The sequence below is a fragment of the Arvicanthis niloticus genome, chromosome 20, assembly GCF_011762505.2.
Source record: "Arvicanthis niloticus isolate mArvNil1 chromosome 20, mArvNil1.pat.X, whole genome shotgun sequence".
NCBI classification, from domain to species: Eukaryota; Metazoa; Chordata; class Mammalia; order Rodentia; family Muridae; genus Arvicanthis; species Arvicanthis niloticus.
In genome coordinates, this window is record NC_047677.1 from 42479013 (window position 1) to 42505806 (window position 26794).

General features: G+C 51.5%; 1 protein-coding gene and 2 non-coding genes across 6 annotated transcripts in view; all 3 read right to left on the reverse strand.

Moving 5' to 3' along the window:
* Nucleotides 1-1012: 1012 nt before the first annotated feature.
* Nucleotides 1013-26794, reverse strand: part of Trpm2 (transient receptor potential cation channel subfamily M member 2) — a 54368-nt gene continuing 28586 nt past the window's right edge. The window contains exons 17-34 of one of the 4 annotated variants that reach the window (XM_076917057.1): nt 26583-26695; nt 25314-25527; nt 23383-23501; nt 22675-22807; nt 22055-22226; nt 18620-18803; nt 16412-16593; nt 16044-16176; nt 13005-13092; nt 12271-12358; nt 11510-11667; nt 10351-10427; nt 9969-10070; nt 6754-6840; nt 5822-5927; nt 4554-4655; nt 3274-3390; nt 1013-1985 (exon numbers count right to left, since the gene is read on the reverse strand). In XM_076917057.1, coding sequence (XP_076773172.1) covers nt 1839-1985; nt 3274-3390; nt 4554-4655; nt 5822-5927; nt 6754-6840; nt 9969-10070; nt 10351-10427; nt 11510-11667; nt 12271-12358; nt 13005-13092; nt 16044-16176; nt 16412-16593; nt 18620-18803; nt 22055-22226; nt 22675-22807; nt 23383-23501; nt 25314-25527; nt 26583-26695 — 2322 coding nt within the window. In that variant the 3' untranslated portion in view covers nt 1013-1838. The other 3 variants (XM_076917056.1, XM_076917058.1, XM_076917059.1) reach the window with 3 other exon arrangements.
* On the reverse strand, nt 4612-4687 carry LOC117725009 (Z6 small nucleolar RNA). The gene has a single exon (XR_004608876.1). It is a non-coding gene; the product is annotated as a Z6 small nucleolar RNA (small nucleolar RNA).
* LOC117725008 (Z6 small nucleolar RNA) lies at nt 5774-5868 on the reverse strand. The gene has a single exon (XR_004608875.1). It is a non-coding gene; the product is annotated as a Z6 small nucleolar RNA (small nucleolar RNA).

The window sequence follows — 26794 nt, forward strand, 5'->3', positions numbered from 1 at the left end:
CGTCTGAGTCACTGCTGCAAGTGGGAAAAGCTAAAAAGTCAGTATCAACCAGCCTGCATCAGTGTAATGAGATCCTAAGACAAATGGCAGCCACGATAAATCCAGTCAGCATGACGGCCAGACTGTAGCTTTTAGGCCTGTGGTGTCTCCTGGCTTTACTGGCTTGGTTTAAAGGATGACGGAGAAGGAGAAGAGCTCTAAGCAATGTCTCAACATGTCTTTGTTTCCTCGTCCGCCTTCTTGAACGAGGCATAGGCCTGTGATTTGGGTTCATAACTTGAATGTTGGAGCCTTCATCCCTGGCATGGTGCTTCTGGAAGGTAGTGGGACCTTCCGGAGGTGGGACTGAATGAGGAGAGGGGTGTCTCAAGTCATTGCAGAGATACCCTTGGAGGAAACCATGACCTGCATCTTTCAGTCTCTCAGCTGGTGGACATGAGATTGGTTTGTTTTGGCTCCTACATGCTCACCCATCCCCCATCCCTCCACCATCATGGTATTAACACATGCAGTGTCTTGATCACATGACATAGGGTGGCCAAGGCACTGCCAGGCCAGCCAGAGCGGAGCCAATTGCCTTTTAGACCCCTTTTCTCAACAGTTTGGCCCAGACGGCCTCCTCTGTACCACTGGACTCTTTGTTTCTTCCAGAAATCCTACATTTCTCAGGATTCTTGGGTCTCCAGGGTTTCCTGGATCACCTAGAATTCCCGGCTCTCTGCATTGTTTTGAAGCCTGAACTGGAAAAAAAAAGCAGCCTAGGACTGTGCCCTCCAGTTTCCATAGAGCCATACAGTAGCCCTCACTGGGCTTCCTGTCACTTCCCAGAGACCCTTTTGTTGTTTGGCAGGAGATGCCAATCAGACCACCTCCCTCTGGGCATCTAGGGCTTCTTTCTGGGAACTAGGGACACCACGTGTCTGGGAAACCAGGTGACCTCGGGCAGCTCAGGACAGACCTTTGTTCCTGGTGATCCCAGTTGAGTCCTAAACTTTTACAAGATTCATTTTTAGATAAATTGATCATACAAGTTCTTTATTGTTCTATACCATTAAACCCCAGCATTGCCCCCCCCAACCCCCAGCTACAGAGTTGATCTCCTAGCCAGTACCAATCCCTGAGTCACCTACCCTGTCAGAGAAAGCCTATCATTCTCGATTGTACATTCCTCTAGAAGCCATGACAGGGTACTCCTTTGTCTTCTTCCAGTACTTTCTGTGAGCAGCAGGTCAGCTGGAGCTGAGGGAGGGTGTGCCCCTGCCTGCGTGTCTTCAGAAGAACACTTCTAAAGTCTAGGGATGACAGTGATCCCAGCTCAAAGCCCTCACTGCCTTCCTCTCAATGCCTGTGACTCAGCACTGACCGGAAGTTATAAGGACAGTGTCTCTTCCCGAAGGAGGTCTAGCCTCTATCTACCTTATACCTAGGACAGAAGGCTCCCACAAGGAGGACAGAGGTCCCTCAGGGGTGGGGGAAGGAAGCTTCTGCCCCAGAGGTAGCACTTCCAGCCAGGCTTATGGGTAGTGGCAGCACCTTGCTGGTCAGGGCCCCATAAACCCTAATCAAAGCATGGCACTTGAGAACATAGGAGCAGGAGCCACTGAATACACTTCTGTCCCTATGCTGTGACCTTCCCGTTATGGCAGAAGTAGCTTTCAGGACAGCACCTCTGGGGACTTATTAAGATCCCTGTGGTCACCCAACCTAACCCTAAAACTTACCACACCTCAACTCAGTACCCCAACCTGCCACCCAGCCCAAGACAAAGCAGTCCAAGTCTTGGGGGGTCATCGGTGGATGATCACCCCTGCCCCTGGAGCTTCCACCAAAACCCACAGTCAGAAGTGAGCCCCAAACAGTGAGGCCACTTTCTGGAGGATGGTCTTGTGGTTCGCATACAGAGGGATCCGCTGGTCTACCACCTGCCATTCAGTAGACAACTCCAGGCCGCTGGATGACTCCTTTGGATCATGAGTGCGCAGGTTCTGCAAGGACAAACAAGCCTGTATCTACCCAGTGCCCTGAATTCCCAGGCTGCAGGAGCCAAGGCAGCCTGCAATACTGTGTCCCACTCATGGCTAGCTCAATGTATTGTTGGTATCAGGAACCGGCTTGGCAGATTGCCTCCGAACCCAGTGCCGTCACCCATAGGCGATGACAGGGACCCATGCATCTGTTGCCATGGCAATCGCATACGTCCCCAGAGTCCAATTCCCACCCTTACCTGCGAGTGGTTATATCACGGCCTAAATAAAAGGCAGACCTTTCCTGATCTTTGCCCCCTTTTGTGCCTCTCTTTCTGTTCCCCTTTGTCTCCTACCCCCCAGTACCCTCCCCCCAATAAACCTCTGCCACATGGAACTGAATTGGCTTGGTGTGGTCCATCCAGATGCAAGCCACGATTCCAATACAACATGTATGACACAGGGTTGCCCGCTCTGGGTGCCTGAGCTAGCCCTATACACCCAAGCAAATGGAGAGGTGTGACCTTACTTGGAGGCCTTTATTCTGCCAGGACAACCTGGATTTTACAGAGTGTTACTTTCCCACCCTAGTTTTATATCAGCACTGTGAAGCGCTGCTCTGAGCGCCCGTGGACATATGTCTCGTAGAGAGGACACAGGGGATAGAGAAGGCCATGCCAGCCTCTCTCTGGACATGATCCTCGAGTCCTTTCGTGGTGGTTAAGATTAACCATAGACTCGTCAGGATCTAGAATCACCTTTAAGACAAATCTCCAGGCAAGCCCATGAGAGGATATCTAGACTGGATTCAGTAAGATAGGAAGACCCACTTCTGAATGTGGGCACCATGGTTCCCTGAAACAAGACTTCGGGATACATACAGAGAAGCTGAGCCAAGCTCCAGCATTCATGCCTACTTCCTGACTGCAGACGCGATGTGACCAGATGCTTCAAGTTCCTGCTGGAGTGACTGTCCAGTCGGGATCGACTATGAACCAAGATAGACTCTCCCCTAAGTTTCTTTTTCTCAAGCATTTGCTCATAGCAATATAACTAATACACAGAAAAATAACTAACATACCTTCCTCACTGAACCACCCCGGTCCAGGCCCACTCTTCAGCCTTTACTGTGGTTCTCTGGCCTCTCCCTGGTGCCCTTTGGTCTCTTCAGGATGAGAATCTACCTGCTAGCCTCCCCAGCCGTGGGCAGCTCTGTCTCAAGACCCTAGGCAGACCTCTACTGAGACATCCCTGAAATGTGTCCAGCGTACTTCACCATGCATCCTGCTCTGGAGGCTGGGACTCATACCTCTTCCAACCTCTTCAGCTCCACATTGCTCTGGTCCTGGAAATGGATGCTGACAGCCACCGTCTCGATCCAGGCATTGTCTGTGTTCCTTGGGTCATCCACGTACCCTTTGTACACCTGAAGGCCATGGCAGGGGTGAGCTAGCTGGTTCAGTGATGGGTCCCCGATTCCCCAAGCTCACCATAGAGGAGCTCAGATCCACATGGAGGGAGGGCCTCCTGGGGCAGGATTTGAACATGGCTGTCCTGTTCAGTCCCTGACATGTCCCTGCTTGAGGCTGCCCAATAGAGGTTTTCTCTCTGACCAGCCTCAGGCCCCGCAGCTTCCTGACCCCACTCCTGGCCTCTGGCACAAGTCAAGCTTAGGACTGGGTATCCAGAGGCTCTCCTCTCAGGGAGAACCCAGACAGCAGAGGCCACTGTTATATAACCCCATTCAAAATGAGAGTTCAGAACAAACAATTCCAGAGATAAAGACAAATGTCTTTGGGTGGGGGATGACACATGTTGGAACTAGATATGGACAGTGGTCACAGAGTGTGAGAAGACGATAAATGTAAGGAAATTGCTCATTCGAGACAAAGTCTCTGTCAGCCCCCAGTCAGGCTAAGGAATGAGCCCTGGAAACTTAGCCTCTGGGAGAAGAGGAGATGGCCTGGACTTTCTCAAAGAGGGTGAGGTGCAGGCATTCCAGCTTTGTTTCTGGGTGTGTCTGTGTTTAGTCACAGGGCACTCCAAACTCACATTATGTGAATTTTACACCAGTAAGAACAGAAATTATTTTTTTAATTGTCAGAGAGGAGGCAGCGGTGTCCACTGAGGCACTGTGCCAAGGATACCCTCTAAAATCGTGGGGCTGCCAGGTGACAACAGGAGTCACCAGCCACCACTCTTGTTTCCGTCTAAGATGCAGAACAGCGGACTGCCCTCCCCAGAGAACTGTTGAAACTGGTTACATTATATCCACAGCTAGTCCCAACAAACAGAGATGAATCTGTACATCTGGACTTGAATACAGTGTTTCAGATGCTGGGAAAAAGCACATCATACACTGCTCTTCAGGAACACCCATGTCTGTGTACAGAGAGCTGCCTAGTCTGGCTAGTGGATAGTCCTATAAAGAAGTAAGAAGCAGACCCCTGCCTAAGGATCCAGGATGTCATCGCTTAGCATACAGGGATTCTGCACGGGGCTCAACATACCAGGCTCACTGCACAGGGAGCAGACCCTCAGCACAGGGGCCCAACACACAGGGCTTATTGAATAAGGAACAGACCCTACCTCTGTACCTTGCATCAGCAAGGTCTCAAAGGCCACCCAGAACTCCTGCCGGAGGAGCCGTTTCAGCTTCCGTGGTAGCATCTCCCCTGGGTCCCGAGAGCCCTGAGAAGAGAGGAAGTGAAAGCCAGTCAGCAAGGCATGCAAGCTGGATCCTGGACAACCCAGGAGCCCATCACCTCTGGCCACCTGCCTAGTGTAGGCAGCCAGCCAGTCCCGCGGAAGGCTGAAGGCGGCAGTGTCTGTCAGTCCAGAGTCAGCTTGCTAGCTGAGTGACACTGTCCAGATCACCATCCGCCTTAGCAGTCCACAGCCTGAGCAAGGTACAGGACTAACGTGGAGCAAGGGTAGCCACGGTGACTCCATGAAGACAAATGAACCCTGTCACCACCTCCCACCATCCTGGCACCAGAGAGAGAGACAGGCGCTATGCCCTCACTGGTTGTTGTCCCCAGTCCCCATGGCCTGGTTCCTGCCACTAGGCTTTGAGCATCAGAAGACCTGGATGCTGCCCTGCAACCTCTCTAACCTGACACCACTGTCCGTGCCATTACAGGAACGTGTGTCCCCACCAAAGCAGCCACTGAGCAATGGCCATAGGCAGAGGTCTTCAAAGGAGGACAGCTTGTTGAGTTTGGGAAGACCACAGGCTCAGGGAATAGGGACAGAGGAGGGACATCCCAGGCTGCATTTGATCCTTACTAACAGGACAAGCTCTGATCCCTGCCCTGTGCTGGGCCTGTTGGGGGAGGGGAGGGGCAGGCAGGATAAACCTGATCTGGGAGAAAATGAGCAATGTGGATTCACACGGGGTGGGGGGGGGGAGGCGGAGGGGGGGGCACCCGGATAGCCTGGGCCTCTGCATCCGATTCTGTCGTTACCAAATGGCCTCTGTGGTGCCCTCTCAAGTTCAGCCCTACAGCCAGCAGCTGTTCCCCAGCCCAAGGCCCTTGCAACACTCTACCCTTAACCTTTAAACAACACCCTTCTGCCTTCAGGGCTCAACTCAGAGTCTGGAGCAGGATAAGCCACCCGGGTCTGAGCCACTGTGAATTAGCCACGCACTAAGCTCCAACATCCCAGCAAGCCTGGCTTAGGATACACCAGAGCGTGAGCTTATGGGGAAGTCAGGGAGGGCTCTCCAAAGAGGTACTGGTTCACATTAACTCATCCAGGACCATAGGAGGCTGGGACTGTCACTATCTCTGCTGGTGACTTCAGGCTGCTGTATTCAGGCATAGTGGGACAGACAGCTATGGCCCCTGGCTTACCCCAGGCAAGGCCCAGTGCTCAGAGTGAGGCAGTTTCATCACCAGCACCTCCAGCATCTTCCTGACGCTCTTCCGGCAGATGGCTCCACCCTGGTTCCTCTTCCACCTACGCAGGGGGCCCACTTACACCTGCACTGCCACAGGTGCCCTTGTGCAGAGCACCTGGCAGGGACTGGCTGGGCCTGGAAGCAGCATCAAACCCTCTGCCGCCTCCCCCACACCCTCCACCTCCAACCACCTCCCATGTTCCCCACTCTACCCCACCCACCCCAACCCTGTCTTCTTTCCTAAACACTCAGTCCCCAGCCAGAATGGAGACAGAAGCCACAGAGGTACCATCCATCCCCAGCTTTTGACCCAGATGTCCAAGGCAGCTCACTGGCACAGCCTGGAGAACCCAGTGCCTTGTTGGGCTCCATACAGCCTGGGCTAGGACTGGGGGGATCCCCCAAGTGCAGCCGGTCAACATTCGCCCAGAAGGTAGGCTAGACCCAGGGTTAGAAACACCATGAGGTTTGAGGGGTGCGTGCAAGGCTGTGTGAGAGTGTGGATATGCACTTATTCCCTTGGTATGGAAACCTTCCAAATTTTAACATTCCAGTGGGATTGTGGGTAGGCTTTGCTCCTTTTTTTTTTTTTTTTTTTTTTTAATTTCTATAACTTCTCTTCAGTAGAGGCTCGAGGCTCTAAACACAGTTTTTATCAGCCCCTAGTAGGGCTAAGGAACTAACCCCCAAAAACTTAGGCAGCCTCCAGGGGAAAGGGGACAGTCTGGGCTTTCTCAGAGAGAGTGGGGTGCTGCGTATGTGTCTGTGTTTTCCCACAGGCTTCACAAGGTATCAAATACAAAGGCCATCCTCTAGGCTCTCAGAACTCATGGGGAGTGGGAACACTTTTGGAGTCTAGGTGCAGATGGCGGACATGGTGCTTACCGTGTAACAACTGGCTGCAGAATGTGGTTGGGACCAAACCAGCTGAGGCTCCCACGACCACGCAAGCCCGTGCGGCCCATAGGGTTCCTAGGTTAGAAAGGGTTGGCTTAGCCACTGCAGACGAGGGGGAGATTAAGAACAAGGACGTCAGATGGGTGCAGCTAAGTCACAACGGCGGGCATAGCAGAGATCGTGTGTGCCCGCTCCTGGCCACCTGTCCTGGCCCTTTAAGGCTCTCCACAGGGCAAAGCCAGGGCTTCTAGTCTGTGTGCAACCACCATGGGCAGCCCTCCTTCACAAGTAAGGTCAACACCTAGAAGCCTATGTTGGCTGGTTGGGGTCACAAATGACAGGTAACTACACTTGAAGCCAGGCTGTAGCTACATGGACTCACCGTGCTCCTGGCACACGGAGGGTTAACCACAGGCAACACGAGTACATGGGTGCCTCTCATTGGGCCAGGACTCCTCTCTCATCACCAGACCCCATTCTAAGTCAGGACTAAGAACTGGTGGTTCTCATGACATCGATGCAAAACAGAGAGAGACGCACCCTGATGCCACCACAGGACTAGTCTCCTCTCTATATGACTCTCCCTGCCCACCGCTCCACATCTGCCAGCTGACAAGACCCACCCTGTGGGCAGGCTCTGCTTCCTTTCAGCATTCCTAGTGCCCTCTGTGACCCTCCCTCCCTTCTCATTCCCCACTGCTCAGCTGAGGTAGGTCCTAATGTCCCCATACCACCTGATTGATGGGTTGGCCCTGGCATGGAGCCATTGAGAGGTAGAGCCCTTTAGAAGCGTGGAGAGGCCTGATGGGAAACTTAGGTCATCAGGATGTCCTTTGAGGAACCCCAGATTCCTCTTCCTCCTTTGCTTCCCAGCCATGAGGTGAGTGAGCAGCTCTCTCCACTCCACACACCCTGCCATGATGGGGTTTCCTCCCCGCAGAGCCACACCAGGGCCTCACCTTGAGTCTGAACTAAAAGCTTTCAAACTGAGGCCACAATGAGAATTCTGTTTCTCGGTTGGCTGTCCTGGGTGTTTCATAACGATAGGAAGCTGACTGGCCCAGCTCCTCCTCTGCCTTGCATACCCCCCACTACCTCCAGCTGTGTGGTCAACTAGAAACAGTTACTTCAAACACTAGAAAAGAGGACAGTGTTTCCTTAAGATCCCAGTTTCTCCCCACCAAAGCTCCCGTGGAATCCACCCCACCATGAGATCTGTGGAGCGTTGGGGTCAGGTGGGGGTTCTTCAGGAGGTGACTGCCCTCGCAGACTATCCTAGCCATGTGACATCCTGCACGTCCCCTGCCTCCATCAGCAAGAAGGCATCCCTGACCTTGAGCCAGAATCACGAGCCAAAATCAACATTCTTTTTTTTTTCTTTCATAACCTACTTAGTCTTTGGTATTCTATTATGAGCAACATAAAACAGACTTAGACAATCATTTCACAGATGGAAGCTATATCTAGGAAATACAATTAAAAAAAAAAGTCTGCGAGTCCTAACTACATAAGTGTTTTATTATGTAAAAGAATTATTGGGGCTGACTCGGTAGGAAAAGTGTTGGCCATGCAAGCATAAGGACTGAGTCCAAATCCTCAGAATTCATGTTTTTTTTTTTTTTTTTTTAAAAAAAAAAAAAAAAGTGAACATAAAAGCACACACCTGTAATCCCAGGGGTGGCAGAGACAGGAAAATGACGGACAACCAGGCTAGCCAATTCTTGAGCTCCAGTCTCATGGAGAGACCCTGCCTCAAATGGGGAGTGGTCCAGGGAGACCAAAGTCCTCTCTGGTCCTTCCTGGTCATGTTTCCACACTGCTGTCATGACCACCTGGGCATTGCTCCTCCTCCCTGTCACTCACCCCGCAACTGACATTGCTTCCTAAGTGGTCTTCGCCCCATCCATCATAGCCCCATCATGCAGACACGCAGGCTAGAGCCCTGGTCTATTTCAGACCATCCCTTCACTGCTGCCACCGTATACAACCTCTGACTCTAGGGACAGTAGCCCACTCACTGTTCCAAAGTATTTTCCAAAATGCACGCCTCCCCCTTCCCTTCCCTCAAACCCCTCGGCATCCTCTGCTCCACTGCTCCCCCTGCTGGCCACACCCGGTCTGGAAGCACAGTGGCATTTATGGGTATTTATGCATACTTATGCTGTTGGCTCATCATAATTGCTGGGCAAGGTTACCATCCCTAATGTGGGCCCACCAGCCACACACCAGCTCTTGTAGTGGGTTGGCCTAACGCGGCTTGTATTCTAATGCTAATTTGCATCCCCAAAAATTGTTTGCCCCAAAGACCAGAGAGTCCACCCCCAGTTAATTCTGATTGGTAAATATAGATGCCAGCGGCCAATAGCTGGGGAGAAGAGACATAGGCAGGGTTTTAGGTTTCCCCAGGGCTGGCTACCAATGAGGAGGAGGAAGCAGGGCTGCGAGAGACAGAGTGGCCAAGGGATAGAGAAGCCAGAAGAGTCGTCATGGCTCTGGACCAAGAAAATGTGACCCAGAGGGCTGCCCAATTGAGTTAAGATCATCCAAGAGGGAACACAGAAAGCAATAATGGGGTTATGAGTTTGGAGGTAGATTCTAACAGCACAGAGGATAGGCAGTTGCCCAGCTACAGTGCTACATAAGGCATATTTAAAACATAAAGGCTCTGCGTGTCTTTCATCCAGGAACATGAATAGTCAAAGGTGGGAAGGAACCCCATAGCAGGATTTTTTGTTGTTGTTGTTGTTTTTTGGGTTTTTTTGAGACAGGGTTTCTCTGTGTAGCCCTGGCTGTCCTGGAACTCACTTTGTAGACCAGGCTGGCCTCAAATTCAGAAATCCACCTGCCTCTGCCTCCCAAGTGCTGGGATTAAAAGCGTGCGCCACCACCGCCCGGCCGTGGCAGGATTTTTAAAATATTTTTTTATAACACACTCTAGCTAGCAGCAGAGTGCTCTCCTAAGACCAGACTCTGGTCCTCGAGTTTCTGATCATAAATTGAAGCCCCCAGGTTCCAATAGTCTACTTGGGACACTGCTGGGGTGGATCTAGGGACCTTCCAGGGAAAGATTCTGAGCAGACTCTGAGGAAACCACACACATCGAGTTTCCTTTTCTCGTTTGCTTTTGCCAGAAAGAAATTCTCAGAGAGAAATTCACCCCAAAGGCCAACTTACTGATGCCAGCCAAGGCACAGCATACTCACAAAGGGAATCCACACTGGACCACATAGACTCCATGGAAGCTGCGACGGTCTGTTGGTCCATCCACAACGTTGTAACTGATCTTAGACAGAGGTTCTGCCGTGCTGGGAGCAAGCAAAAGGAGATGTCCCTGTCAGAGGGAGGTTATGGCAGAGTAGAGACACAGAGGGACAGGGGCTCAGCCTCCACTGATGGCCCAACTTCAGTCACCCAGGCCTTTCCTTTGAGAGGGACATCTGGCCACAGCTCATGCCCCATTGTCAGAATGAATTGTATCTGGGACAGGAAGAGCTGCCCTGGGATCTCTGGGCCGGATGAGGCAGAGCCCGCCCAGACCTGTCCCATGTGAATTCTGTGGTCCGTATGGAGGAAGGGGCCACTCACTCTCCCGCAGGGTCTGTGAGAGTCACATCCTTCTTCTCAGCTGTGTAAAATGGAGGGTCGTAGATCAGAAACTCCGCCTGTAAGACAGCAAATAAGCTTCCTCAGGGTCCCATCCCACTCCTGGGAGAGCTAGGTCTGAGTATTACAAATAGGCCCAAGAACATCTTCAGCCAAGGCCACTACCCTCCCAGGACCAAATCCCCTCCCCCAGTGTGGATGGGTATCTCCCAGCCCCAGTAGAGTTGAGGAGGAGACTCCAGATGAACACTCCCATGGGACCAGCCCAAGCATTACCATGGATGGTGTGAACCTTTTCCAGGATGGTTTGGGGGCTACATGGGAATGGCAAGCCCCCAAGCAGGTAAACTCCCAGGTGCCAGTATCCCTGTCTCTGTATAGAGGTCTCTATTTTGTGCCTGGCACTTCAAAGGAAGTGGTAGTTGCTTACTGGGTACTGAAGTGTCAAGAACAAGGAGGGGTGGATGGGATGGCAGGGCCAGGACAGCTGATATTAGCATTCTGTCTAAGCTCCGCCCCACAGTTATCTGGCAACAGTCAGGTAGGCCTGACCCACTATAAAAGGAGCTGCTTGCCCCCTCCTCTCTCTCTTGATTCCTTGCTTTCTTGCTCCTGCTCTGTCCCCTCTCTCCACATGTTCATGGCCAGCCTCTTCTCTCTCTCTCTCTCTCTCTCTCTCTCTCTCTCTCTCTCTCTCTCTGCCTCTACTACCCTCTTAACTCCCCTCCCCATGCCCTGAATAAACTCTATTTTATACTATACCATCGTGTGGCTGGTCCCTCAGGGAGAAGTGATGCCTCGGCATGGGCCCACTGACATCCCCTTCTCCCATACCGCACCACACCTCCGCAGAACACATCCTGTATCTCTTTATCTTTTTATAATCAGCTGGAGCACGTGAGAAGCTGCAGGAGCATCCCTGCGCCGTGACTCTGTAAGGTCACCATACCTCACGGGCCCCTTCCACAGTTTGGCCGTACAGCCCATGCCTTGTTTTGTTACTTCGTCTGCCAAATGCTCAGATGACGAGGGAGGATGTCCAGGTGGTGGGGGGAGGCTACCACGAACATAAGAGGACCTCTTCTCCTCCCCCAGAGCCTAACACCTCCTGACATGGCATACATAAGAGAGATATACTCACCTCCCAGGGCACCTTCTCATTAGGCACAGGGAAGCGCGTGATGCGGGCATTGGGGTAGAGGAGGTGCCGGGCGCTCACGTGGTAACCATCTCCTTGTTCCTCTACCTTCTTCCTGATACTCAGTTCAGCATCTGGCTCATCGAAGGCCCTTTGGGGTGCTAGAAAGAGTCACAAGTTTGAATGACAACCCCAACAACCCCGCTTCCCACCCCAGGGATCCCAGCCATGGAAGGACAAAGGTCATCATCCCTTACCAGATACCTGCCACTAAAGTCACACTTGGATATCTCAATAGTGGGTTAACATCACCGGCTGCTACAGGGCCTGTCCAATTAACGGGAGGCAGGCAAGGTTTTTTCCCTAGGGGCTAGCCTCACCTAAGGAAGACCATGACCATTCATGTCCATTTCTTTGCTGGCTGAACATTTAGGGAAATGGGCTTTCATTTCTATGCCTTGATTGACATGGTAGCTTCAGTCACCCAAAACTGTTCCCTGCTCCCAACTTTGCAGCAGGATATAAAAAGGTCAGGGAAGCATGACATGCTGCCTCCAGGACTCCAGTAACCTGCTCAAGCCAGGAGAGACCTGCTCAGCTCACAGGAGGAGGTGAGGGCTGTCCCCCTCCTGGGGCATGGGGACAGCTCCAGCCAAAGTCCTCCTTCAGCAAAACCTCTGTAGCTGCCTCTCCTCCAAGCCCATCCCCCAGACTCAAAACCACACAGATTGTTGGAGACAGCTCCTGAGAGATCATATACTCACCCAGGGTCAGCGCACCTGCCCCGGAGCCAAAGCCACTGTCCTTCAGGGTTGTCACCATCCAATGCAAAGCCCTGGTCATCTGAGTCACCTGGATGGCATGACCCAGGAAAGACTAAGTTGGCCTCCTGTGATCCACGTTGCATGTGGCTTATGGCCTAGGGGTCTGGCCTCAATCCCCAAGGGACCCAGGAATCCTGATGAGCCATGCAGCTTCAGAGAACTTGGGGATTGATCCTCTGGCCCCAGTAAAAGTTTAGATATAGTCCCAAGACATCAGTGTCTCAGGGGTGGTCGCAAGTGGAGAAGGAGCCATGGATACTCTGGGACCACCAGGGACGTGTACTGAATATGGATGTCTCACAATTCAAATCTGAGGCTCGTTAGAAGGATTGGGTAAAAAAAAATTTTAGGGAATAAATAAAGTCTTTTAACAGATAATGATCTTTCTCTGTGTGTCTGTCTCTGTCTGCTCTGTCTCTCTGTCTCTGTCTCTCTCCTTCTCTCTCTTTCTCTCTTCCACCTCTCTTCTCTCTTTTTCCCATACCCCTCTCTCTTCTCTTCTCTCTTCTCTCTTTCTCTCTATCTTTCTCTTTCTCTCTCCCTCCCTCCCCTACCCTTTTGCTACTCCCTCTTACAAATATCCGTTCCTGCATCTTTTCCCAAAGTGCTCAGTCTCAGTGTCACCATACCACAACACAAAGTACCCCACAAGGCCCGACTTTTAACCTACCTACCTGTTCCTCCAGGGAGGCCAGCCTCTGCTCTGTGGAGCCTGACCTCTTCACACGGTCCATGTCCAGCAGATCCACCATGGTGTCCACTCTGAAAGAGGACAAATGGACAAATGAGACCCCAATTCCGGACAACCCCACCAAACCCAGCAGCCCGGGTGTGGCATCCCATCGGTTCTCACTTCAATACTGTCTCTTGTCATTTGAAAGTATCTACAACATACATCGGTATCATAAAAATCAAACTATCCCAGCACTCGGAAAACCCAGGCTCATGTGGCCTAGCCCAATAGGCCATCAGAGGTGTCGCTGGGTGATGGCAGTCACAACAGCCCACTTGTCTAGGTTTGCCTGATGGTGCTGAGCTCTGAAAACCACCTCAGATGACAGGGCTTTTGGAGACAGATGAGCTGGTGCGTGTGAGGCAGGGCTGTTGGAGAATGTTTAGTTTGAACCAGAAGACCCACTCCCCTCCATGACCAGCTGTGTTTATAGTGAAGCCAACGGCAGGTCAATGCCTGCCTGCCTGCCTGCATGCACGCATTCCTGCCTGCCTGCCTCCTTAGTTTTGCCTAGGGATTCCTTCACTTCCTCCCACTTACAGTGCCAACTGCTAGCAATATTCTTCTGTAATAAAGTGAACCTCACGGTGATATCTGTTCAGTGTTTCTGGGACATGACCCAATTTAAACAGCCACTCAGGGAAGGGAAACAAAAGACCACACTGTGTGTGCTGGTGTCTGCTTTCCCATGCATTGTGTTGTTTCTGTCCACAAAAGACACTCTGTTACACTTGCCTTCTCCCCCCAAGACAACCTTACGAACATAAAGGGTGATGCTTACAGCATGTTTGGAACCCCACGATTCAGTCACATGACACATGGAAACCACTGAGATTGGCAGCAACCCCAAAACTTCCAGGCAACCTCTGAAGGTGAGGGGCTGGGAATCAACTTAGCTCAGCAGGGTGTCTCCCTGGATCTCAGATCCCTCACGGTGCCCCACCCCCACCCCCACCCCCAGAGAGAAAGTGACCAGGCCTAGGTCCTCACCAGGTCTCACTGCTTGTTCATCATGTCCCGTCTCTCTCTGCTTCAGAACTTGCCTACTGGGTGCATAGATTGCTTGACAACAAGCCAGAGATTCTAAGATGTTACACCTCAGCAGGCTAGATATTATTGCCACTCCAGGCCCCAGGCTAGAAACTGGATATCAGATCTATTCTGAGCCTTCAACAAGGAGGGAAGTCTGGGATAAAGGCTGAGCAGGCACATGTGGTTGACTTCTTCAGGGACAGCCTAGTTCCCTGAGTCAGGAGAGCACAAAATCAGGACAGGCCCCCAAATTCAGGGTATACTGTCCACCAGTAGCAAAACTGGCCTGATCTTCTGTCCCTTTCTGAGTCTTTGTCGCCTCAATGGCCATGATGAAGCAACACCTCCTTGTAAGAAGGGCTGGGTAGGGGAGGGGTGCAGGTCACATTCTCAGTCAACAGCAAGCCTTTGACACTGTGCCTGTCAGAACCTTCATGCTGACTCTACTGGCCCAGCTTCAAGATGATCCTGCTGAGGGAGTGTTCAAACATAATCCCCATTTCAGAAGCTCCCCGGATGCCACACATCCCAGTATCTGGGCAGTGGGCACAACTACTGTTCAAAATCAAATGCAGGTAACAGCAGGTGCTGAGAGGCCCCGTGGACCTGGGCACCTGCCCTTTAAAGACAATGAAAATGTAGTGTCAGCAAAGAATACAACAGCCCAGCTTGCTGCCGGCCAGCCAGGGCAGGATCCGTGACTCAAGGACCACACAGCATTCACTAACTTTCTGCCATGCTCTGGGCTTTGGATGGGGGGCCAATTACTGTGGGGACCCTGTAGGATTCTGTCCCAGCTCTCGGGAAGCTCATGGTGGGGGGGGGGGACTGTTGGATATTGTACTGTGATGGTTCAAATAAAAAATGTCCTCCCCAAGTCTTGGGCATTTGAAAATTTGGTCCCTAGTAGATGATCCTGTTTGAGAAGGGTTAGGTGGTCCATTCTTGCTAGAGGAAGCGTGTCACAGGTAGATTTTGAGATCTGCTCTCTCTGCTTGGTGCTGGAAGTTCAAGACATGAGCTCTCCGCTTTGTGTTCCTGCTGAGACACCTGCCACCCGCTGCCACGCTGTCTCCGTTATTCTGGACTCTAACCTTCTGGACCCATAAGTCAAAATAAACTCTTTCTTCTATAAGTTGCCTGGGTCGTGGTGTTTTATCACAGCTACTGGAAAGTAACCAGTGCCACTCCCAAGCAGTCAACTGATACATTCTCCAACCAGTGAGCTTACCTCCAATTCTACCAATAAACCACAAGTGAAACTAAGACCAACTCGCCAAACAATTCAGTCACAAAACCATCAGCCAACACACCAGGCAACCTGCCCGTCAGCCTTCAGAATTACAGGTAAGGACAGAGAATACAGAAGCGGGGCTGACTCTTTAATGCAATGGCAGGGAGGGCTGTTCTCTGCAGAGGGCATTCCAAGGACTAACACCCAAGGATGTCATTGTACCCAAACTCAAGCAATCGGCACACCTTTGTCTACCTCCCTCACCATAGTAGGTAGAAGGAGCTGTAGTCGTCAGCTGGCTCATTGAGATTCCTCAGTGTTACTGTCATTGTCCCCATAGCTACCAGCACTATCTGGAACAGAACCATTAATCTCAACACCATCATCTCCAACATCATCACCATCACCAGCACTACAGTCGCCATGGCCACCAGCACTAATACCATTGTCGCTATGTCACATCAACACTGTCACCATTACCACCCCTACCGTCATCAGTACCATCATCATCATCACCATCACCACCATCATCACCACCTTCATCATCACAATCAAGTGCCCTGTTTGCTTGTCTGGGCACAAGGACATCCAGTTTTCTCTCCCACAAGTTGAGCATGGGCCCTCCCCCATGGGACCACGCTTAGGATGGCTTTGGAACTATGGGGCATGGCCTTAAGGGTGGCCCTCCTGGAGGGTCGCTCTCGGCCTCTGTACTTCTCACTGATGTCCTGGATCTTCTGCTCTGGCCGCTGTTTATGCTGGTACTGCTGGTTCTGCAGGTAGTTCTCCTTCAGGTAGAGCTCCCAGGACAGGAGGGCTGCCTCCTCATTCTTCTCCAGCTTGTTCTCTGGAGACAGGATAGGGTTAACAAGGACCCGACAACTCACCCAGAGCCCCCATGGAAAGGGTCTATCACCGCATCTCCAGGCCCAGGGAACTGCTGACTCATGTCAGGTACAGGGATAGCCCACCAGCATGAGAACTTAGCATGCCTACTGACGGTCCAGGGCTCTGGAGGAAACCTCACACTCACGCCTGCACCCAGGATAGTGGGACTGCGGTTTGGGGACAAGGGGACTCACTGAGCTGCTTGTGCCTCTTGGCGGGAATCTTCAGGACAATCCTCTTGATCAAGAGCTGCAGGTGGCTGAAGAGGATGAATGGGGGAGGGGCTGGGGGCCGGCCGTGGTACTCCTCAATCAGGTCGTGCCGCTGGAACTTCCAGATCTGGTCTGTGTGTTCCTGCACCTCCTGGAAGGTGTAGCTGGTGGGAGGCAGAGGTAGGTATGTATGTATCAGAATGTTTGTGGGACCCAGCAGTCCAGCCTGGAATAGCAGCAGCAGGTGAGCAGAAGGCACGCCGGGAGGCAGCCAGCTTCTGGGAGCAGGTAAGGGACAGGAAATCATCTGGATTTTAGATCTGTATTCAGGAATAAGCGATGATGGCAGCATCTGGGAGGGGCTAGACAGAGCTAATGTATGTACCTAGTGATTTGGATAAGCATAAGATGGTGTCATGGGTACTTCAGATACCCAAGTCTGACATGGAGACCCAGGAGCAGGGGAAGGGACGTGTACCGCTTTGTCAGATGGCTTTTCCTTGTCTAAGGGACAGAGTCCTTACTACTCCCTACCCATATCTCTTACCCTGACCTCAGATATAGTTAACACGTGTGGTTCTAAATGTTTAGAATACTCTAAAATGAAAGGGGCAGCCCCCAAATTCAGCTGGTAAGAAAAGAATGCAGGTGCACACCACAACAGGACTTCCGAAGGTCTCAGCCACCCAGAACCTGTCTGCTAAGACAGGAGAGCCAAGGGCTCAAGGGTTTTACTGTGGGCAGGTTAGACCTTCCATGGCTGAGCTGGTCCCTAGCAGAGTAAGAGAAGGTCTTGGGGTCCAGAGTCAGTGAACCAATGTAGCTGCTTATAGTCTAATGCTAATTGGGTCCCCAAAACTGTTAACATGAGAGCATCTGCTCGTAGCTTCTGGGAACCTGCCCCCAGTTAATTCTGGTTGATAAATAAAGATGCCAGCAGCCAATGGCTGTGGAGGAGAAACAGAGGCAAGATTTACGGTTCCTGGGGCTTGGGACTTTGAGGAGGAAGTGAGAAAGGAGAGATGCTATGCCTGAGGAGTGTGCAGGAGAGAGAAGCAGAGACCCCTTGTAAAGGGACCAAAAGAACGCAACCCAGAGGACTGTTCAACTGGGTCTAGAGCAGCCCAGGTGGAACAGAATATGGAAGTAGTAACTGGGAAATATTGGAGGGAGGTAGATTCTAACATCACAGAGGGTAGGCAGTGGCCCAGCAATTGTGCTGTCTAAGGCATATTAACTATAAAGGCCGTGTGTGTGTGTGTGTGTGTGTGTGTGTGTGTGTGTGTGTGTGTGTGTGTGGTGTGTGTGTGTGTGTGTGGTGTGTGGTGTGTGTATGTGTGTGTGGTGTGTGTGTGTGTATGTGTGTGTGTATGTGTGGTGTGTGTGTGTGTGTGGTGTGTGGTGTGTGTGTGTGGTGTGTGGTGTGTGTGTGTATGTGTGGTGTGTGGTGTGTGTGTGTGTATGTGTGGTGTGTGTGTGTGTGTATGTGTGGTGTGTGTGTGGTGTGTGTGTGTGTGTGTGTGTGTATCTTTCATTCAGGAACACAAACCATTGAGGTGGGTGTATTTTCCTCACAAGTTGGGAGGAGCTGAGGTAGGAGGAGTAAGGTGAGGAAGAGGTGGAAGGAAGAGGAGGAGCTAGGGAGGCTGAGATGTAGGCGCCATGGATGACCACACATGTACCGAGAGCAGTCCTGGGTAACAACTTATATCTAGGTTAGTTAACTGGTTAACACTTCTAATTGTGTGGGCATCATGTTATTTGAGCATTACCAAACATATAAAGCCTTTGGTTAATCTTTAAACATTAGAGTCTCATTTCTACCAGGTACCGCATGGATGGCGGGAGGGTCTGGGCTGAGCCCAGCCTTATGGAGACAGCATGGAAGATTGGCAGAGCCATCTCTCATGCTGGCATCTCATGGGTGACAGGATGGTGTCTCTGGCTGCCTGAGCTGAGCAGCTGTGACGTATTCTCAGGCCTAGGCTAGTCAGGAAGATGGGGGCTGATTAAGAACAAATCAGATTGGGTGCCGCCATTATAAAACAGACAAGGGCTTCTGGGCCCCTAGGAACGGTGACACAAACAGGATGACTTGCTGGCCCCACACACTCCATCAGGGTGTCACGTGACTGCCTGTGCATGCGCCAGCCCAGGAGAGCCCTGCCCTGCACAGGAGCCCACACTCACTTGAACATGGCAATGAGTAAGTTAAGGAGCAGGATGTTGGCAAAGAGCAGGTAGAGGCAGAGCAGGGTGACCGTCAGCCACTCGGGGAAGGCGGGTGCCTGCCCTGTCCAGTCGCTCTCAGGACACTTGGGCTTGTAGGGGTCCGTGCCATTGGGGCTGCACTGGTCCATGCTGAAATTCACACCTTTGGGTGAATGGGAGGGGGCAACCAAAAAAACATGCAGTCAGTTACCAAGACAACAACAACAAAAATCCACATGCCGTCAGTTCCCAGGAATTGGGTGCCGGGGACCTTGGCCATTAGGTCACTGAAGGTCCCCACAGGCTTGAACACCTGCATCCCAGGAGTTAGGGGCTGGGTGTCTGACTAGATCCAAAGCCAGAAAAGAGGACCATCTATACTGGGATATCCTCAAGCAGGAAGTGGGTTGTTTAGGGGAGTCTGGAGCCAGAGCTGTCTCCCAGGTTGGCACCCTGCACTCCAGGATCCACCTCTCTCTCTCCCCCAGGGCACTTCTCATGGCTACAGTCATCAGTGCATGGGTCTTGATCCTGAGAAGTTTAATTAGAAGGAAAGGATTTTAAGAGAAATAATTGGGGGCTAGAGAGGCAGCTCAGCAGATAAGAGGACTGCCCTTCCAGGGGACCCAAGCGCAGTTCCCAGTACGCACTCCAGGTGGCGCTCAATGGCTATAACTCCAGCTCCTGGGGAATTAGACACTGGGGCACTACTATCCTACACACACACACACACACACACACACACACACACACACACATTAAAAATAAACTAAATCTAAAAAAAAAAAGGAATAAAAAATAAAAAGAAAAGAAAAAATAACAGCAACACGCACTAAAAAAGAAGACCATACCCCAGAATGAACTCAACAGCTCCAGACTTTCACAGGGAGCCAGGACAACTCAGTGAGAGATGCTTGTCAACAAATGCTGCTGGGACAAGGGACAGCCACTTTGGAAAGAATGACTGTTGCCAAGCCCGGTGATGCATAAAGTGACAGTACTGGGGAAGCAGAGGCAGGGGATTCACTGACAGTTTTGGGGGCTATGCAGTGAGACCTGCCTACCCACAGGGGCTGAAGACACAGCACTGGATCTTCTTTGAGAGGATGTGGGTTCAATTCCCAACAATCACATGGCAGCCACAACCATCTGTAACTCCATTTCTGGGGAATCTGGTGCCTTCCTCTGGCCTCCCTGGGCACTAAGCACACATCATGCACAGACATACATGCAAACAAAACACCAATACATATAGAATCTTTTTTATATAATTTATTTATTTTTTTGTTTTTCGAGACAGGGTTTCTCTGTGTAGTCCTGGCTGTCCTGGAACTCACTCTGTAGACCAGGCTGGCCTCGAACTCAGAAATCTGCCTGCCTCTGCCTCCCAAGTGCTGGGATTAAAGATGTGCGCCACCACCGCCCAGCCACCAACACATACAAAATAACAACCCTTATCTCACACACAGACGTGTGTAGATAAAGCAGACCCGTGGCTGCAGAGGGGGCCAGGACAGTGTCACCAATGGGGTGGGGCTAGATGCTAGTCTTTTGCAAATGGGTCAGAGGCCAAAGGAATGATCAAAAGCTATAAACCCTCACAAGACGAACACACTCGTAAACCTTTCAAGTCTTGGGTTCGGCAGTGACTTCTCCACTGTGATACAGTGGAGATTTTCTAAATCAAGCTGCACCTCATTAAAATTCTATGCTTCAGAGAAAGCTCTGTCATAACAGAAAATGATGCAAACTAGCCCTACGATAAAAGTCTTAAAAGCTCAATAATAAAAAAATATAATGGAAGAGGGGAAAATGAGCAACGGATAGAAATAGATATTTCTCCTAAGAAGCTGCACAAATGGTCCAGTAAGTAAGCACGTGGAAATACGTCCACAGAAGCCATTAGAGAAATATCAATCAAATCCACAAGGAAGACACGGCTACACCCACCCGACAGTCACAAGTGTGAGTGTGAAGAAACTGAAGCACGTACCCTCCGTGGAAACAACTTGGCATGTTCACAGAGTTAACCGCACCCACACAGGAGCACAGACACACGTGTTCACGCCAGTAGCAGCCACAGTAGCCAAAACCCAGATCGAATGCAAGTGGTCCCAGCTTATGGATAACCCGTCCATGCTGAGAAATACAACTTACTGATAAAATTGAATAAAGTGCTTGTTGATAGCTGCTACACCCCTGGGGAACCCTGAACGTGACACTGGGTGATGAAGCCAGATGCAGCCATTAACCGGAGGGTAAATGTATGAGCAGCAGCAGAGGGGGGCTTTGTGGGACTGAGGGAGGAGGGCAGCAGCTGTTGATGGGATGGGGTCTGAAGCTAGCTTCTGTACGACACTGTTCATGTGTCACGTGTGGACCTTCTGTGGGTAGCTGTGATGTGGGACATCCACCTGAAGGGTGCTGGTTAAAACCAACGGCAACAACAAAACAAAAATGCATATGGACTGGGGAATAGTAAAATACTTCCCTCACAGCATGAGGACTTGTGTTCAATCCCAAAAACACATGTCAAAAGCCAGATGTTATCTCTCACATTTTCAAGACCAGAGCCAAGGTGGATCCCTGGGACTCTGCTCAAATGGTTTAGTCTACAAGGCAAGTTCCAGAACGCTGGGAGATCCTGTCTCAAAAAAAAAAAAAAAAAAAAAAAAAAAAAAAAAAAGAGTGACTGGAAAGATGGCTCAATTAATTAAGAGTCCCTCCAGAGGACCTGGGTTCGATTCCCAACACCCACATAGATGCTCACAGCCATGTGAACACTCAAACACTCATATGGGTAGAAAAGAAATTAAGGAAAATGTAAAAAACAAACAAGGTGGGTGGCTCCTGCAAAATGACACCCGAAGTTGCCCTCTGACACCACATGCCCTCACACACGTGTGCACCTACACACATACACACGCTCACATTCATACATGTACACGCACACTCGGGCTCACATACGAGCACAGATACACAGGCATACACACACACACATGGACAAAACACACATATGCACACACAAATGCACACACACACATACACACAAAAGTCATCTTTCTGTCAGAGAGTAAGAAGTAAATTCTGACTATAGGGGTGAGGGAAAGGGGGATCGGGTGACTGTCAGCTGTGCCCCGTACATCTCTGGCTTAGCTTAAGTTCCTGCTCACGTGCTTCTCATCGGTGGGGAATTGCAGGATAGCCTTTACTCTCTCCTGAGGACTATCAGCATCTAAGGCAAGCTGACCCAATGGAGCCCCAGACTTTCCCGGTCCTTAGAAAGCCACACAGCCTGGCTGGAAATGAACCCCATCTCCTCCTGCAACCTTGGACTCTTCGGGAGTCCTAGGGCACTCCTCTTCTTCATCTCCATTCCTTTTGCCCCTTAGATACCCACAACCTGGCTCCTACCGTCAATATAGGTTGGGATCTGCCCAAAGATGGTGAGGTAAGAGTGATAGACAACCCCACGGAAGATCCAGTCCACGCGGCTCTCGTTGTGGATGAGGATGGCCTGCTTGGCCACTCCAAAGGACACCACCCACACCGCCAGGAGAAAGAGGAAGAAGAAGACATCCTTCATCTGTGGAGAGAGAAACAACGGGCTGCACCCTGGATGCCCTCTCCCCACTATCACCTGGATACGGATGCAGGATGCTGGATGCTGGGGAGGTCTCCCAGGGCCTCCACGCAACCCCACAGAGCACACTGACATCTTCATAGGGGGGTACCCCAAGACATGGAGTGGGATCAATGTTGACCCGGAGAATAAAGGGTTTGCATTCTGAACGACAATGGCTTCCATGCTGGGGCTGTGAAATGAGAGACATGGAAGGCAGCCAGGAGGAAGCGGCATCCAGACAACAGTATGAGGGATGTTCATAGATTCTGGGGATGAGGCAGAGGCAAGACCTAATACAAACGGTAAGCTCTGCCCCTTTCTACATTCCTCATGATGCGCACAGCTCTCAGCTTCCCTCACAGTGGCCATGGGTTCCAGACCCTCCCAGGTCAGCCCCTTGTGCCCTCACCATCCGCTTCACGATGATTATCTTGGGCCCCAATGTCTTGCTGATAGTGAAGATATGCATGAGGCGGAGGCAGAACATGATGAAGTCCAAAGACAGGATGATGCGCCCAGGATACAGCGTCGCTGGGATGAGCCTGTAGGCAGGGTACCACCTCAGGCTCTGCACGCCAGGAGGCAGAGGTTTCCAAAACCTCTCCCTAGCTTGGGGTCCTTAGAGGTACAGGGCTCTGGAGGTGAGGGCGATGTCAAGGGCAGACTATCTACAGAGAACTGAGCTGACTTCAGTAGAGTCTAAAAACTCAGGTACAAGGACATCCAAGAAATAATTGAGGAGCCTTGGCCATACCTGTCCCACTTCAAGAAGGGAGCGGGCCACCACGTCTCAGATACACAACTGTCATGAGTGGAGTGTAACCCAGCAGCAAGGGACAAAGGGGAGACCCTGTGTCTGAAAAGCTCAGATAAACAATATAACTGGTGGCCCCTGCGTATGAGAGCAACCCAAGACCAATAAAGAGCAGTCACACACTCCAACGCCATCTCTCCATCAGTGCCAAGGGCAGGCATGGTCTGGGCCATCCACAGACAGGCAAGAGTTGGGGGGTTCAGAGATCACCTGTCGGGGATCAAGCCAGCTCCCCACCTTCTCTTAAACTGGCTGGGTTCAGGTGCTATGCAGGGAAAAGGCAGGGGCACCCTGGCTACTCACCGGCAGGTCAGCCCTACTATGAAGAGCAGAATGGCCCCAACGTCCAGTTTGTTCCAGAAGTCACTGAAGTACAAGGACGCCATCTTCATCAGCCCGCAGCCGTCGGGATCGTAGAATAGCTACTGAGGAGACCACAGTTAAGGGAAGCCCAGCATCTCCATCGGTGCCACATAAGAGAAGCCCTTCGTGGAGAGATCTTGACTATGGTGGGGGCCACTGGGACACAGGGTGGATCTTGGGACTCAACAAGTCCAATGAATGGAAAAAACAGCGGTAAGTTCCTACCAGACTTCATTGCTAGTCTCTTATAGACCAGGGATGCTATTAAGCCTGCGTGTACATGTGTGTACATGAACATGTGTGAATGAGCGTGTGTGTGTGTGTGTGTGTGTGTGTGTGTGTGTGTGTGCACACACGCACAAGTGCATGCTTATGCATGCAAGAGAACCTCCCTCGTCCCTACCAGCACTTCCCACAAGGACCTTTGCTCTGTCCAGAATGGTGCCTACTTCCTGAGACAGCCCAGAAACGGGGAGCCTGGAAGAGACCCCAGGATCCTCACACAGTCTGCCTGGCAGTAATCCTCACCCTTTTCTGGTACCACATCCCCAACAAAGGCATGTCCTTTCCCTAGGCCTGAGGGACAGATTCTAAGACACACAGCCCTCTATCTTGGGGCTGCCGTGTGAAGTGAGTTCAGGGGACATAGAAGCTCTGATCCTAGCCAGGCGGTGGTGGCGCACGCCTTTAATCCCAGCACTTGGGAGGCAGAGGCAGGTGGATTTCTGAGTTTGAGGGCAGCCTGGTCTACAAAGTGAGTTCCAGGACAGCCAGGACTACACAGAGAAACCCTGTCTCGAAAAACAAGAAGAAGAAGAAGAAGAAGAAGAAGAAGAAGAAGAAGAAGAAGAAGAAGAAGAAGAAGAAGAAGAAGAAGAAGAAGAAGAAGAAGAAGGAGAATCAGCTATGATTCTCATGGAGGGTCTGGCTACAGAGGTACAGAGGCTGAGGAGGCCCAAACTTTCAGAGCCTCAACATTGCTCTAGCCTCATCCAGCTCCAGCCCCACAGTCCCTTCTTGGGGTTTCCTCTTTCTTCTTTGAGTCTCCCAATAGGATGTTGTTCCCCCAATATCACCTGGTACCACAAGGATACAGTGGGACCCTAACTGAGTGAAAGGTTAGTCTGTTCAATGGCCATTTATCCTGGAAGGTGATCTCAAGTCCCTGGAACATCCAGCCTCACAGTAGCATTCTATCTATCAGGAGTGGGAGCCTATCCAGGTTGTCATATAGTCTACTCAGGACTGGTTTGACTCTAAGGGGGCTAGAGACAGATCAGCCGTGAGGACAGTCATGTCTGTGGCCCCCAGTACAAACCCTGGACCCTGTAGCTTGCAGAAGATGCATGAATGGCACTGGCCCTGAATGTCATTACACATCCTTGCAGGGAGCATCAAGTTTGCCCCTGCCTCTGGATACTCGGAGTCAGCAGTCCTTGGGTGGACCGGTACCTCTGTGTTTGGCACGTTTTACTCTAAGCCTTTTGTGTAGAATGAACCACAACCACATCTATGGCTCTCCATCAGCCCAGATCTTTTGTGAGTGATCACACAGAGCCCCACAGTTGGCACTGAGGGGAGACACGCTCACTCATAGGTGGCCATGGAATGTGGTTACGCAGGTGGGAGACCTTGGGCCACCCAGAACCAGCTCAACCTCTGGCAGCACTGGAAACGGAGGTGAGTCATGTGTGGTTTGCCTTGGAAAGGTCCAGAAGCCCAGCCTCAGACAAGGCAGCCATGGAGGCAAAGCTCCCAAGTGCAGGGGTAGGTACCTGCCTCCTGGGGTTCTGCCCAGCAACCTGGGGCTGGGTGGGGGGCTGAGTAAGGCTCAGTTGTTAACAGACACTTGATGGGGGAGCAATGAGCACCTGCCGCGTCTCTTCGCACACCAGGGAGAAGAGCCATAGGTAGATGAGACACTCGCACCAGGATGGTGACGGCTGGAAGTCCACCATGAGCACGTAGGCAAACAGGCAGAGAAAGGCAAAGTAGGAGATGATATTCAGATGGAAGATGACCACAGGCGCATTGAAGAAGGCACGGACCCGGGCTGGGCGACACAGGGCCTGCAGCCTCTTTTCCCTGCAGGAGAAGACATATCAGGTGACTGTGACACCCCCACAGACTTTGGTCCTGGGATCCCCACTCACCCTGGCTCGAGGGGCAAATATACTAAGAAAGGATCATCTCTCCTGATACCCAAGGTCACTTAGCAGTTATAGACAGGCCAGCAGGACAGCCTTGACAGTAAAGACCCTAAACCTCCAATAGGCCCAAAAAGTTTCTCTATACATCAAATCTCGGTACATCCTGTGGACATCACAGCTCCTATCCAGGGCCATGCTTGGTCATGAGCCTGACCTGGGCTAGGTTTTCCCTGTGCAGTGCTCTTAGCTTTAGAGGATCTCTCAGGCCTCAGGTGCCCCCACAAATGAGAACCAGCTACCATTACTGTCTTAAGGGTCAGTCTAACAGGGTGACCAAGACCTAAGACCTGTGCTCTGATGTGCTGCCTCTTGCCACAGCTGCTATTGGAAACACAGGCTCAGCTCTGTTCCTCTCAGGAAAGGGGAAGACACTACAAAGGTCATGACCCCAGGCAGGATGAGATTGACTTCTGGTCCTCCTAGGTTTGTGCAGGGTGGGAATCCAGAAGGCAGGGCAGACTGAGGCTGCTCCTCAGTGCCTCAGTTTCCCCTAGGACACATTTCCAACAGTCAGGCTGTGAGAAGGTAATGGACCATGTAACCTATGTCTATAAGAGAGCTTCCCACTGGCCACCTGGGCTGGGGCTTGGTATCTGGCCCTGAATTCCCAGGGAACCCAGCGGCACTGTCTGTCAAAACAAAGATGACATCTTAACAAGAGCCCATGTGTTCCAAGGTAACAAGTGAAGAATAGTCAGGCCTGGTCTTTAGTCTTCCATCCAGTCCAGCTGCAAGACCAAGGCTACGCTCATCCACTCCAGGCTTCCTGTTGCCATGGAGCTGAGGCCAAGCGACAGACTCATCAGCACTGCCATCATCCAGTAATCCAGCAGAAAACTCGGTGCATGGAAATTTTGACCTAATGTGGTACCAAGCACTGGTTGTATTCCTTCTATTTCCTGTACATTCTAAGGGGTTTCTCCCCCTCACCTGAAAGAGATGAGGCCGGTGAAGAGCAGCGGGAAGGCCAGCATGCACAGGATAATCCTCCAAAGACCGTTGTCCACACAGAGCTGGCCCCACCACACCTTGGTTAAGAAAGCCTGGAGACAAGGTGGGGTCTCAGAACAGTGGGCACCCAGAGGCCTGACCCCAACCCACCCAAGACCCCAACCACCCAAGGATAAGCAATGGTCACATCC